The sequence below is a fragment of the Amblyomma americanum genome, chromosome 2 (assembly GCF_052857255.1).
Source record: "Amblyomma americanum isolate KBUSLIRL-KWMA chromosome 2, ASM5285725v1, whole genome shotgun sequence".
In the NCBI taxonomy this organism is placed as follows: domain Eukaryota; kingdom Metazoa; phylum Arthropoda; class Arachnida; order Ixodida; family Ixodidae; genus Amblyomma; species Amblyomma americanum.
The window spans coordinates 106,965,569-106,980,842 of NC_135498.1; the positions used below are offsets into that span (position 1 = coordinate 106,965,569).

General features: G+C 47.5%; 1 protein-coding gene and 1 long non-coding RNA gene across 2 annotated transcripts in view; both read left to right on the forward strand.

The window, feature by feature from the left end:
* Positions 1–12,088: 12,088 nt before the first annotated feature.
* Positions 12,089–12,709, forward strand: LOC144118933 (uncharacterized). The gene is made up of 3 exons (XR_013312197.1): positions 12,089–12,173; positions 12,259–12,438; positions 12,571–12,709. It is a non-coding gene; the product is annotated as an uncharacterized LOC144118933 (long non-coding RNA).
* Positions 12,710–14,988: 2,279 nt separating this feature from the next.
* LOC144121735 (2,4-dienoyl-CoA reductase [(3E)-enoyl-CoA-producing], mitochondrial-like) overlaps positions 14,989–15,274 on the forward strand; it is a 35,108-nt gene continuing 34,822 nt past the window's right edge. The window contains exon 1 of the mRNA XM_077655102.1: positions 14,989–15,217. Coding sequence (XP_077511228.1) covers positions 15,215–15,217 — 3 coding nt within the window. The 5' untranslated portion in view covers positions 14,989–15,214. The remainder of the gene's footprint in view (positions 15,218–15,274) is intronic.

The following is a 15,274-nucleotide window of genomic DNA, read 5'->3' on the forward strand; positions in this document are numbered from 1 at the left end:
GTGGATTTTCTGGTAACAGAACTGCCAGAAATTCACCGCACCAATCACGAACGTGCCAACCTCTGGAAAATGTAGAGTTGAATGTGTTTAGATATTTCATCAGACCAGTTGGGAAGTGCAAGGGTGCACTTTGTTCATAGTTTTTAACCTGGGGCTGGACCTTCCGGTTATAATTTTTGGAAATTCGGTGCCATTTTTTTCAGTGTTTTGGAACGCAACTTTTTTCGGCGAATATTATTTACGTACGAATTTTCATTGTTTTGGTAAAACACAATGTCCATGTGCAGTTAAAGATAATGTAGAATTCATTTTGGACTTTTGGCACTAATTAACACAGAGTTGTTCGTATTAAGGGTTGCGTCCTTACAGGAGGAAATTGACATAACTGCAGAGTTTAATAATTGGGTCGCGAGACGAAAATGCAAGTGGACCTGGCCTACATCATATGATCCGTGTGCTGACAGCAGCGATGCAACTGCTGCTTAACTGTTGGAGAAGCCATAGCATGAAAATTCTGTGCCGTTTATGTATAGCTTCGCTTTGACAGTGATTACGGTTCGAAAAGTTGTCAGCGTACTTGCATGCAATGGAAAAACTTGCTTAACCGAGCGATGGCCCTAAGCCAATTACAAATCTGAGTAGATTGAGTATACGCTAGCCAAAGAACTTGGCTAGGACGAGGAGCCCTCAGATATGCAATGGTGTGCCTGAATAATTCAGAACCACCGAACCACTGCACTTAATTCCAAACCTGCCGTTGCCTCGCCACGTCCCTGATTACAGTACTTTTACAATTTTCTCCTGTGACCTACTGTAGCTAGTATGTATAGCCAGCTAGTTGCAACATGCATCCCAGAAGTACTGACCTTTCTGAATTACGACATCTCTTGGGGCTCACAGCAACAGTGTAGACAGCTTAGTGTACATGAAGTTGAGCTATCACGTACCCTCTGCTGCACAAGTTTATACAGTCTATTGCACTGTTCATCCAAACAGCATAATCGACTGTATAAACTTCTGCAAAAGACGGCACATATCTGGGGCACTGTAGACTGCAGCAGAGAACTTTTGGGCAAGACCTTGTTCAAAAACGCCAAGACGAAGCCTTACAGCACCAAAAACAGCTCGTTTTTCAGCTGTTCGCTTTATATTTTAACCGCCACGTTTTTTTGCCAGCAATACCCACAGTATGCAAAGACTGCAACCATCCTCACCGCAGTGCAGAAATGCCATTGTGCTTGAAATGCTCGGCGCGGAATCTTGCAGTCTTTGCTTTTTCTTCTTCTAGAAGAATCATGATGCGGTTATTTTCCTTTTGCACATTGTAGAACTCTGCCTTTGTCGCAGCTAGCTCTTTCTTGAGGGTGTCACATGTGCAGACAAGAGTGGCTAGCTGAGTTTGTTGCTTAGCAACTACACCCTTGAGACTTTCTAGTTCAGCCTTTAAGAGGGAATCCTGCTCGACAGGTGTGACTTCTGAACAGGCTGTTTCAGCTGCGTGTTGTGCAGTATCTTGCACTTCACTTTCAATATCAGAGGGAGGTCCTACAGTAGCCGTTGCACAGGGTTGATGCGGCTCAAGTCGTGTGCGCGGGTGTGCATTTCGCTGCTTTGATACCTTCTGACACTTTCGCTGGCTTTCAAAGCTCACAGAGGGTATGGCCTCATCATGGAGCAAGTTGTGGCTGCTTGCAACACCTGGAATAAAGTCAGTGGCTTGAAATGTTTTGAGCACACTACTGTGTACTTCATAACCTTGAAATATGGCCCTTCATCACGCCTAATGGCTTTTATCCAGGTCTTGAACAAAGTTGGACCTCGTGGGAATTTATGGAAAGAAATCTGAAAAGGGCAAGACATCCATGCATCAGTTTTTATAGGTATGGTATGTGCTGTGTGGGGTTTAACATCCCAAGGTTGCACAAGTTGAATATGGGACGGCGTAGTGGCGGGCTTTGGTTTAATTTCGCCCATCTGGGGTTCTTTAACATATGCACTCACTTCGAAGAGCACAAGAGTGTTTTCGTATTTCGCCTCCATCGAAATCGGGCCACCGAGGCCAGGATTCGATCCCGCGTGCTTGAGACAGGTAACATCAGTTTATAGTTCATACATCACAATGCATGACCAACACGCATGGCATATGCAGGCGCGATGGCACGACATTACTGCAAAACGTACACTTATTGCACGACACCTTATGAGTGCGTTGTAGAAGGAGCTTCGCTAGCACTGGGTAGAAAGGTAAAAAAAGGTACAAGTAAGAAATGAATAATAAAAAGCACTAGCGCACCGTATATGACGGTTTGAGGCAACTGTACGCCAAGGCTCAAGCGGCGATCGAGGTTCGTAACTACAGCGCTCCGTGTGCGGCCCAACGTATGCGGGCTGAAAAAATTTGCCTCATCTCTTTCGTCGTAGGGTTAATAAATGCACAAAACAGGCTCTTCATTCTCATCACCCGTAAAATTTTGCGAAAAATGAGGCCAAAGTATGAAAGCTGGGTCGACGGGCATATCCCCTCCATTGAAGCTGTTCCCAGACGAATAAAGACGAATAAAGACGCTTCGTCCCCGTCTTTATTCGCGCTGTATCACAGGTTCCTTCGTGGTTTCGTCGGTTTCGTTTGTTTGAAGAAATAGCGCGCACGCTCCACTCTAGCCAGCTGCTCCAGCAAAGCAGTCACATGCACGCCTAGTTCTCAGGCTCGCAGCACCGGGAGGCGCTGTAACATGGAGGGGAAAAAAAAACTTTAAAAAAACTTTTTTTTCCCTCCATGCGCTGTACGTTTCGCATGAAATAATAATAGCTTAAAACGCAGTAAGAAGAAGCTTTAAATTGCAAAAATCAAAATTGTGCTATCAATTAATAAATAATTACGAAGTAATTAAAACGGTAACTTTGATTTACTAGTAGGGTAGCGCTTAATGCCGCCCCGATTCAAAGAAAATGTCAATAAAATTTGCTTTTATGTGACTATTGTGTATAGTCAAGGGTTCGACGAAAGCTCGTCTGGTCAGGCATTAGTAGAAGCAAAAGATTACAGTCACTGACCAAGTCAAAGTAATAACAAATTGACGTTTCGGAACCCGTACGGGTTCCTTGTTCACAATGAGGCTAAAATGGCAGTGGTCGAAACTTAAATACCCAGAATATGACGTAATGACTGTATGTACACGGGTGGCATCGTCCCTTCCTTCCGGTTCATAGTATCAGGTGTCGTCTGGATGAATGATGACTCAAGCAAAAGCCGTGCCGTCAGGTTCCGCTCTTTGGAAAGAATTGCGGCGTTGTCCCAGGCGATATCATGCGTTTTTTCGTGCGCGTGCTCGGCAATCGCATTGGAAGCCACTTTGTGGTTATCAACATCGCGCTGATGTTCTTTCAATCTTCTGGGGAACTTTCCCGTTTCGCCTATGTAAACGTGGTTACAATCACCGCATGGGATTCGGTAGACAACGCCGGGAAAGCGGTTATGGCAGGGGGTCCTTGACATTCACCAGCATACTTCGAAGTTTGCTGGAAGGCACGTGTCCGATGCGCAAGTTATATTTGGCGAAAATACGGGATAAACTATTGTGTGTGTGCGATGTCAGTGCACGTTAAAGATCCCAGGTGGTCGAAATTATTCCGGAGCCCTCCACTACGGCACCTCCTTCTTCCTTTCCTCTTTCACTCCCTTCCTTATCCCTTCCCTTACGGCGCGGTTCAGGTGTCCAACGATATATGAGACAGATACTGCGCCATTTCCTTTCCCCAAAAAACCAATTAATATTATTATGACTATTGTGTGTGAACAAAGTTTAGCAATAAAGAAATAAAGCTCGCAGTATTCACCAATTTTAAAGAATTTCACGGGAGAATTTGCGGCAGTTGCGACAAATAATGTAGATTAGAGGTTGTTTGCAGAGAAACCTGTCACATTCAGACAGTGTGTCTTTAGTTTGAACTTCATCAAAGCAATTACAGCCATATAGTTAGTTATTCACAGCGTATGCGTAGTGATGGACGCTGTGCAGTTATGATAGGCCACATTTCCTGCTCAATTGTAAGCCGGAATTTTGAACTCAGCTTGTAGTTTACTCCTCTGTCGACCGCATCATTCAGAAGCGCAGCCTGCGTGAAAAAGCGAATGCTTTGAAAAAAAAAAAAAAGCTGCAAGCGTGAGCGGCTTAATACCTAAACGGACATTTATTTAGACCACGGCCGGCTGTGATCTGCACACAGACGCAGCACTCGAGACCTCATCGCAGCTATAGTGCCTAGAATATACTGGCTAGTGTGCCGAGCGCCAGCGCTGCGCAATGGGAGCAGGTGGCACCGTTTGCAATGAAAGCCCACCGATGGCGGCAGAGGGCGCTGCTTGTCGGGAGGGTGCTGCCGCAGCAGACGACGCGGTTTTCTCGCTTCGGAAGGCAGCGACCTGGTCTTGTGCGAGCGCGATTAACCTGCTTGTGCACGAAATTTTGTTGACTGAGGTGCAGTGTATGTTGTCCTGTGTGGCTCCTTGCACATGAAAGTCGACGCATCCGCTCCTCCGAGCAGTTCTGTGGTGATTTCGTCGGTTTTGTGCGCGCGTTCTGTGCGTGCGTGTATCCGTTCTCTGTGCTTTCACCGTGTAGTCAAATCATGCACTGAGCTCTCGATTGTTTTTTTTCCCGTTTCCACCACTAAACGAGCTACATGCGACTGCACAATAAAGATGTCAAAGCCAAAGGGACAGTGCAAAGAGAAGACTTGCTTTGTGCCAATGTGTAAAAGCGGTTACCGCTCGAACAAGGAACGTGTTTCCATGTTTACTGCACCATCTGATGCTACGCGGCTTGCAGAATGGAAAAGAAACATCAAAAGAGAGGACAGAAGGCTGACGCCAGCTGCTGTGGTTTGCGAGAAACATTTTGAGAGCAGTTGTATCGAGCGCACATTCAGTGTCAGCGTAAATGGTGTTACCAGCGAGCTTCCCCGCAATAAACCGCGCCTGAAACCCGACGCCGTGCCTTCGATATTCACGCATTACCCAGAACACATTCTGCCTAAAGTGTCAGCTAAAAGAAAAACTAGAAATCTGTGCCAGCAAGAGCCTCCAGCAAAGCGTCACAGGCGTGCGGCGTCGGAAGCCTCCGAGTTGTGCTCAGGCATTGATAATGCTGAATCGGTGAGCATGGAAGCATCTGACACCAACAGCGGAGCTGCAGTAACTGAAAAGTGCACCACCCCACGCTGTGTTTCTGCAGAAGGAAGCGCTGGCGAAGCGCAAAATGCTGGTGACGAACGACCACGAACAACCAACGATCGTCTCCATCCATTCTCCAACGTCGCTATTCCAGTGACATGGATGAAAGTGCCATCCGTGACTGTCGATTCATCAGCGTACGCCTATTGTGAGGCTGAAAAAAATAACTTCGCTAACCTCTTCGCTGAAAAGATGGTAGCATTTGCAAAGCCATTACTTGATGGACAGTCAGTGGTAGCCACGGTTTACCTCAGGGGAAGGGAAAAGTCAAAACACATCGTCACAACTTGCGAAGAGGCCGAAACTTTGATCAAGGAAGTTGCCTTGACAAATCTTTGTGATGGATGCGGCATAAAGCCGGCCTCAGGAAAGCACACCTCCTACAAAGGCATGATTTTTTCTGAGAAGTGTTCATTATCTGTGAGGTCTGAAGGTGAATCCTGCGCTTTCTGCAAGTACCAAAGGATTCTGGCTCAAAACCAAGCGTGCAGAAAAAAGCAAAGCACAAGTGAAATTGCCAGAAAATCTGATGAAAAGAAACAGTGCAGGAACATTTCTCGAAACCTGTCAAGAACCAAGAAAAGATTGGCAAATGCAAGGATACAGGTGGCTCACATGAAAGAGCGAAATGAGGCTCTTAGTGAAGAGACATTTAACAGCAAAATTAAATCTCTTCCCTCAAAGCAGCAGCTGGTTGTAAAGAGTTGTTTCCTTGCTGCAAGGCGAAAATCACACAAAGGAATGCGATACGATGATGAGTGGATTTTAGAATGTATGCTGATGAGGATGCGAAGCCCGAAGTTGTATGAACATCTCCGCAGACAGTCTATTATGGTTCTGCCAGGGCGAACTTGCCTGAAAAAGCACCTACAGCGCTTCAAGGGTGGCTTTGGCCTCAGTACAAAGGTCTTCAATGCCCTAAATGAAAAAACAAAGACCATGGATGCTTACAGTCGTCACGGTGGCCTCGTCGTTGACGAAATGGATTCCTGCGCCGGCTGTTGAGGTGAGCGGACGTGCGTCCGCTGAGCTCCGTCGACTACGGGGGCTGCGCCGCACCCAGGGCCCTGGATGCGCACAAAACAAGCTGGAATCATCGACAAGAGTCTACCGAGCGCCGGCCTGGCCGAAATTATCAACGTGGGAGCGGAATTTTTCCATCTTAAGAGCCGCACAAGTGCCGAGAGCGAGGGAGCCGCTAAGCCTAACGAGGCCTAGGAGCGAGAACAAAGACCGGACCCCTCGACAGCCCTCCGGGGCGACTCCAACAGACATGGAGGTCGTAGAGGGGATTGAAATTGATCCTGAGGAGATGAAGATACCTGGACAATGGTTAAAAGCCAAGAAAACCGGAAAGATAATACCGGAAGAGACTGAAGCCGGCGGCCACATGGCAGCGCCGGAACAGCGACGCAAGGAGGAGACGCGTGCGGGAAAGAAGCTCGCCGAAAAATCGGTGGAGAGGCAACGAATGAAGATTCCAAGCGACTACGAGAAAGTTATTATGAGACCGCAAGGAGGCCTGGAGAGACTGATGAAGTTCGGCGGCACCTACCTGGCTGATGCAATCAGCAGGGCGGCAGGCATAGGCGACGAAGGAGCTGGAGACATTAGCACCTTCAACTTAAAACAACAGTCCGTGCTCATCGCAACGGGAGACGAAGGGAAAAGAAACCGCTACATGGCGGTGCGTGAAATCATCGTGGGGAAAGAAGCTATAAGCGTCAACGCATATATGGCGGTACCAGAAGACTGCGGGAGGGGTGTTATATACGACGCCCCCACTTTCTGGTCGGAAGAGGAGATTATGAGGAGACTAAAACTCTTTGGAAATATGAACCCCCCGGTTCTAGGGGTGAGAAGATTGGGAAAGGACTCAAAAGCGGTCCTCATCCTGTTCGAAAGCAAGGAGGTTCCGTGGCGGGTATTCCTCTCAGCGGCGCCAACCAGATGCGTACTTTGCAAAAAAAAGTACGAGGTCTGCTATGCATGCGGCCGCATGGGACACAGGCAAGACGTCTGCCCGGCCCCCGAGAACAAGAGATGTAGAGGCTGCGGGGAAGAAAACCCTCAGGATGGACATCAGTGCCAGATAAAATGTCAGCTCTGCGGCAAGGAGCACCTACTCGGAGACAAGAGATGCAAAGAAATATATAGAACTCCGTTCATAGTCAAGGAAAGAACGTGGGAAAAGAAGAAAATCAAGGAGCAGCGAAAGCAGCAGCAGGAGCAAGAGGCAACAAAGAGCAAGGACCGCCGCAGGGACGACAGCTTCCAAAGGCTGGGCGAGAAGCAAGCGGATTCCGGAGAGGCTCCCTCGAAGGAACCCAGGAGATCGAGATCCAGGGACCCAAAGAACCCCTGGGGCAAGAAGAGAGACCAGAGCAGAGATCCGAGCAAGGACTCGAAACAAGTAAGCTTTGCAGAGGGGCAGTCCCAGGCCAAAGATGATAAAGATAAGGAGATAGAGCAACTTAAAAAGAGAATAGACGAGCTACAAAAACTCGTAAACAATCTTACACAGATGTTGCATGAGACAAAAGGGAAGCAGAGCGTTGCTCCCCCTCCCCTCACACAACCTGAGCAAGCGAAACAAGTGGTCCAACAGGTTGTCCCATCGGCACCCAGAGCGCAAAAAGATACGAGTGAGGCTATAGAAGTAACAGACCCACCTAGGAGGCCCCCGCTTAAACGTAAAGGGGGGGGGGGGGATGAAGAAACGGACATATGGGTGGTACTAAAGAAGGAAGGGGAAGCCTATAGAGCCGAGATGGCGGCAATTCGAACAGAACTACGCGAATTCATGACGCAGGTGTCGATGCAATTCCAGAACATGAACCAGAGATTCGAGAGTATGATGGCAGAACTTACGGCCCAGAGAGCCGATATTACAACTCTGGTGGAAAGACAGAGGACCTATGAAGAGCGCCAGGCCACATGTGAGGAAGCATTAACTCAGTTACAACATGGCCAGACGCACTAAACAGAAATCCATAATCTGGCAATGGAATTGCCGAGGGTTCCAACGCAAGCGAGCGCTGGTGCAACAGTACATAGAAACCCTGCAGGAGAAGCCGCTAGCAATAGCGTTGCAAGAAACTGGCAAAAAGATAACACTCCCGGGCTATCAAGCCTTTCATACCGATCGGGGGGAAAAATCGCATGTAACAACGTTGGTTAAAAGAAACATTGCGACAATAGAACACGAAATTCACTCGAAAACGATAGAAGGAGTCTTAGTCGAGATGATTACGGGTAGGAAACAGGAGCCCAGCCTCTTCCTACTAAACATCTACTCGAGGCCAAGACAACAAAAAGTAAGGTTCAGGGCCCTCTTTCGTGCAGCTTTGAAGGCTGCAGGTAGGAATCCCCTTGTTATAGTTGGAGATTTTAATGCGCACCATGAAGAATGGGGCTGCAAGAAAAAGGATAGCAAAGGCAGACAGCTGTGGGAGGACATCCAAGAGCTAGGCCTCACGCTGCACACAGACTCTGGCTGCCCGACAAGGAAAGGAAATAGCGTAATGGCAGACACATCTCCTGATCTGACGCTCTCCAAGAACGCACCTGCGATTAGGTGGGAGAATACAGAGCAGGACTTAGGAAGCGACCATTACATAATAGCAACTATCCTGGAAACAGGACTTTCGGAAGATCGCTCTCAGCAAGCGAAGATCACGAAATGGGAAAGGTTTAGGGAAATGCGGGAAGGTATCCCGGCGAAAGACATTACTGACATAGAAAGCTGGACGAGCAAGCTTAAAAAGCATGTAGCTAAGGCAACAGTAACTTTAGAAGGACAGGACGCCCCAGCGATAGCCGACAGCAAGCTACTCCACATGTGGGAGGCAAAACGCGGGTTAGAACGCAGGCTTAAAAAACAAATGTGGAACCTTTGAACTCCAAGGAACTCCAAGCGATAGGAGCAGGACAAAAAACCTATGACTATATAAAGGACTTTCTGACAAATAGAACAGCAAAAATCAGATATCAAGACATAGAGTCGGGGGTAATTACGCTAGGGAGTAGGGGCATCCCGCAAGGATCGGTCTTATCCCCGCTTCCATTTAACCTTGCTATGAGAGGTCTCCCGGAAAAGCTCAAAAAGATTGGCAACATACACTTTAGTATGTATGGTGATGAAGTAAACATCTGGATCAATGAGGGCAGCGATGCCGAAATAGAGCATAAACTACAGGAGGCAGCGGACGTAGTGGTAAACTACGCAGTGATTAGAGCGCTAGCGTGCTCACCAGAGAAATCCGCGCTTCTGGTGTATAATCCTAGGCACTTGAGACTCAAACAGAGTAACAACTTCAACATCACGGTCGGAGGACAACCCGTGCCGATGGTGGATAGGATTAGAATATTAGGACTGCATATTCAGAGCGACGGATGCAACGGGGAAACCCTGAAGAAGCTCGAGGGATATGCGGCGCAAGCCATAGGGATATTTAGAAGAATAGCACTCAAAGGACGAGGGCTCAGAGAGAAAAGCTTGATCAAGTTGGTGCAAGCATACGTTATCAGCCGGATAAGCTATGCTACACCCTACTTGAAGATCCGCGCCTCAGAACGGGATAAACTAGACACGATCTTAAGGGGATGCTACAAACGGGCCCTAGGCCTGCCCATAAGCACCTCCACTGAAAGACTCCTAGACATGGGTATTCACAATACATGGAGAGAGATTGCTGAAGCCACGAGAACGGCGCAGCAAGACAGATTAAGCCAATCAAACACAGGAAGGGCGATTCTAAGCATGGTAGGACTCCAGACGGACAGGGGTAGTCTAGTAAAGCGGGACATCCCAAGGGACATCAGAGAAAATATCAGGGTAGATCCTTTACCCAGAAACATGCACCCTACATTTAACAAAGCAAGGAGGGGAAAGAGAGCTGAGGCGCTCACCAAACGCTTCGGCGAAATGAATGAGAAAGCAGTGGCCTACACGGATGCGGCTAGCGGGAAACTGGGAGCAGCGGTGGCAACGGTCGTTAGTGGCCGGGGTACAGCTGTCTCTTCCGCAACCATACGCAGTCGAAATCCGGAGTCGGCTGAAGAAGTTGCAATAGCGCTCGCTTGCGTGGGAACGGAGGCACAATACATAATTAGCGATAGCAAGACTGCTATCCAAAATTATGCCCGAGGCAGAATAACTCAGGAAGCACTGCGAATCCTAGAGGGACGCAGAATAAATAGAAATATTAGTCTCGTTTGGACACCAGCCCACGAGGCAGTTCCAGGAAACGAGGCGGCAAACGCCCGGGCTCGAGATCTCTACTTCCGAGCCGCGGCAGGACCGCCTGATAGCAAGGAACTGGACGAGAGACTGATAAATTACACAGAAATAGTGGAAAATTACAAACTAAACAGGAGACTCTTTCCTCCCCCGGACAAAGCTCACTAACACAGAGGCTACGGCTTGGAGGAGACTACAGGCAAAAAATTTCATACACCCAGTGTGGGCATCACATGTCTTAAAAGATGAGGATATTGATGATAAGTGTGGGAAGTGTGGGGAGAGGGGGACCCTCGACCATGTGATTTGGGAATGTGCGGGTTTTCCAGGATTCCGAGAGAACATAGACAGTAGAGAGGCCTGGGAAACCCTTCTGCAAAGCACGGACCCCGTCGTGCATGCAGAAGAAAGCGGTCCATCTGGCGATAGCTGCCGCGAGGAGTCAGAAGCTCCTTGCCTGTCTCTAGTCGCGGAGGTCCCGGCCCCTGCCCCTCGGCCTGCGTGCCGGAGGTAGGGAGTAGGGGGCCTCCATTCTGATGGCAAATAAAGGTTTATCATCATCATCGTTGACGAAATAAAGCTTTCGGAGCACCTAAATGTGAAATCAGCTGGTGAGTATAGCTGCAATGAATTCTTGGACCGTTCTGTGCATACGGTAAAAGCTCTTTGATTCAAACCACGCAATGCGAAAATCCGCATAATTCGAACTGCCGGCGCGGTCCCGGCCAACGCTATGCAAGTCTATGGCGTACAACGCTCGCTGTTTCGGAAGCTACGGGTCTCGAACCGGTTAATTCGAACGGGCTCCCAAAGGAGGTTGTGTACATACAGGTATCGGTTCGGCAAGCGGTCGTCCAAATAGCCCCCCTCAAAGCTGAATTCTGTGCTGCAGAATCACTCGCGCACCTCTGACTTGCGCTGAACGGCAGGCGTGATGGCGGACGGACGGCCTCATCTACAAGAGCGGACACACTGATAGTTTCGATTTTGCTTTTCTGAAACGTACGCCCAACCGCACTAGCCAGCCAGCCAAACCCAGCTACGCGCCGTTTATAGCGTTGGTTGTCTGTTTCGCTAATCTTCCGTGTCCACATTTTTTTCTTGCCGCTTCGGAGCTGCTGAGCAATGCCGTATTCATCGCCCGTGAATCTTCCGCGCTTGCGGCGTGCGATGCACTAGCGGCAGAGCTCCACCGCTAAAAATAGTGATTGTTGCGCCGTTCTCATCTAAAATAACAAGCAACTACTGCCAAGTCTTTCACCAAATAAATTTACCGCGATGCAAGCGGTTCTTGTCAGTTTTTTTTTTCGGGGTCATTCGATAGTTCGAACTTAATTTCAGACTATGCGAACATTTTTTCCGGTTCATTGAAGCACGAATCAGCGAGCTTTTACAGTATGAGAAAAATACGATGTTCTGCTAAGCACTACAATATTGCTCGAGCCGTGCAGTGCTCTGGTAATATTCGATCGTCAAGTCTTTTAGCACGTGTTTCTTTTTATGCTGGTTTAACACCTTTGCCATATTCTGATCTGTGTTGAGAGATGTCCGCGCATAAAACAAGGTGTTTTCCCTGTGCTTTTTTTTACAATTCAGGTGATATTGAAGGCTTTGTTGACCTTGGAGGTCATACACCTGCTGACCAGAACAATGTGCTGGCAGACCATGGGATGATTGTGCTGTTTCAGCCATTTACTGGTAAACGTTTTTTTTTCTCTTGGTTACAGTTCGCAACTTTATACGTAAAACGCACGTACATTTGTGAGAGATTACCTTTCCGCAGGAAAATGGACGCAAATCCTCGGTGTTTTTGCCTCAAAGGGCAATGTGAAGGCCCCAACACTGGCGAAAATCATTTTGGAAACCACAGTCCTTGCGGAAAAGGCTGGTCTGTTCGTGGATTGCATAACATGCGACGGCGCCAGCTGGAATAGGAGCATGTGGCGGCTGTTTGGAATACAGGGTAAGGCTGTAATTTCACGCAAAATGCAAGATTGTTTAGAGTGTGCATGGTGCTAGTGCAGATTTCATGTTTATAATGTTTAAATATTGTGATAAAGAAACTGATCGCAAGTTGTTTTTTTTTTTTTCAAAGGTTCTCCAAGCCACGTTCGGAGCAGCACCAAACACCCAGTGGATCCTAAAAGGCAGCTCTATTTTTTGTCAGATTTTCCACACCTTTTGAAGAATGTGAGAAATGGATTTGTTGGAAAAGGATACCTGACACCAGCTGGGCATGTCCACATTTGTATTGTACTAGCAGCCTTCGAAGCGGATCGAGAAAATGTTACACTGAAAGTTATGCCAAGCCTGACAAATGCACACCTTAAGCCAAACTGCTTTGAAAAAATGAAAGTGGACATCGCATTTCAGCTCTTCAGCGACCAGGTCATCAAAAGACTTCTCATTTATAGAGAACACATTGAAGCCTCACATAGGACCGTGCAGCCGACAGTAGATTTCGTAAAAGAAATGAATCGCCTGATTCGTGTTATGACATCGAGAACAAGCGAGAAGGCACTCAAGCTTGACAGTCCAAATGTGCAATTTCTGAAAGGCTTCCTAGAGTATCTGCAGGAATGGGAGCAAACTGCAAAACCAGCTGGTGGTGGTTTTCTTACAGAAAGCACGTCTGCTGGGCTAAGGGTTACCATCAAGAGTACACTTGGCTTGTTGTCCTACCTGACGTCGACTGTGGGTTTCAAGTATCTTTTAACATACAGATAAGCCATGATAAGCTTGAAAAACCTTTTTGGTATAATTAAACAGTCGTCTGGCTGTAACGACCATCCGACAGTGTCACAGTTTCTGATGACTGTGAATTTACTCGCATTCTACAACCTGGCAAAGCCACCTAGAGGAGTGAACTGCACCCCAGACGTAATCAAAGCACTGCTGAGCCCAAAGGAGGTGTGTGAAACTACGAGTAAGTTCCTTTCAGACAAAATAGATGACCTTCTTGACCACGGAAACGTCAGTGAAGCTGAAGATGTAGTTCAAGCTGTCGTGTCTAGCAGTGACCATGCATCGTGCATAGAGAAGAAGAGGCACAGTGCTTTGATCTACTACACTACAGGCTACGTGGCAAGAAAGATCATTGCTAAGAACTGTTGTGCACAGTGTGCAGGCTGCCTATGTGTAAGCAAACCTGAAGCAAGTGCCGATCGACGCTGCTTCGTACTTTACTAGCCATTTTGACAATGGGGGCCTAGTGTACCCCAGTCAGAGCTTGTCAACTGCTGTAAAGGCCATGGAAGATGCCTTTACTGTGTTTATTAGTGAAAACAAGCTCCATGAAATGAGTTTAGTTGAATTTTCGAGTCAGCTACAGACACTGTCTTTTCCTCAACTTGGCTGCTCAGAGCATGAAAAGGCAGTTTTATCTACCATTGTAAAGTTTTTTGTTCTCTTAAGGTTTCGTTTTTTTGTCAAGGGCCTCAACAAAGAGAGGGATAAGCGCAAAGGCAGCGGCATAAGTTTCTAAAACTGCGTCGCTGCCAATAAATGCTTCTCATGTGCACATATGGGCCCTGCTTGCTGTACTTCTGTAACATGTCCGCGATTGATATTGCACGCGAATAAAAACGAGTGTTGCACGACTGTGTTTCCTGCGTTATTCACATTGCATGTGTTTACTCGTTCGCAAATGTAGTACGTACACAGCGAGAACACCTAAATATAATCCAATAAAATTAACCGAAGCGTTTCGCCTACCTTATTAGAGAAAATGTTACCGAAAAAGTACTTCACACACACACACACACACACACACACACACACACACACACACACACACACACACACACACACACACACACACACACACACACACACACACACACACACACACACACACACACACACACACACACACACACACACACACACACACACACACACACACACATATATATATATATATATATATATATATATATATATATATATATATATATATATATATATATATATATATATATATATATAAGATATCTATGTACAGCACAAGTTTCGTGTTTCGAAACACGAAGTTGTGCTGAATTTCACAGCAGCTTTCGCGCAAGCGACAAGTGCTAAATGTGCAGCTCCTCGACAGAGGCTCAAAACAAACCCTGAAACCTATAGTCAGCTGCCTCCATGACAGCTTTGGTCGATTACAGCTGAACGAAAGCAAAAATGCACTAGTCCTCTTGCCGATGTTGCGAGAGCGTTGCGTCTCGGCGGCACCCTGCCGACTTGCAGCGCTCCATGCGGCGGCCGTCGGCATTCATCGCTCGCGGTGCCACCAGGAAGGCCACGGTCGGCACACTAGCCAGTATATTCTAGGCACTATATCGCAGCGAACAGCGCTAACTGCTGAATTAGCTGGACAGCCGCTGCCTTCGGCCGTGAAGGAAGGTTGAAAAAGGAAAACACAAATAACGGGCAATATATACCACCGCTCTGATAAAATATTTGTAAAGTTACTAAGCGTCGCAGGTTTCGGTTTCGAAACTGGTGCTGTAGCCTGTATGACAACCATTTCCTCCATGTGTATGACCACCTCACCAGACCTCACCACCACAGGCTCTGCCCCATTTGGCACGCTTTCTACTTTCGCTTACGCTTATCGCTGACTCTGTTTTTGCATCGGTGATAATGTTTCAAATGTCCTTGTAGCATCCGTAGTCGTTTCAGCGCCTTGCAGTCAGTGCCGCTGTTTTAAGTCGTGAAAGCAACAGTAGTCGTCCTTGGCGAAAATGGTGAGGCATAGCGTGATTTCATTTTGGCGCGGAGAGGTGAACGCACTCAAATGTGGC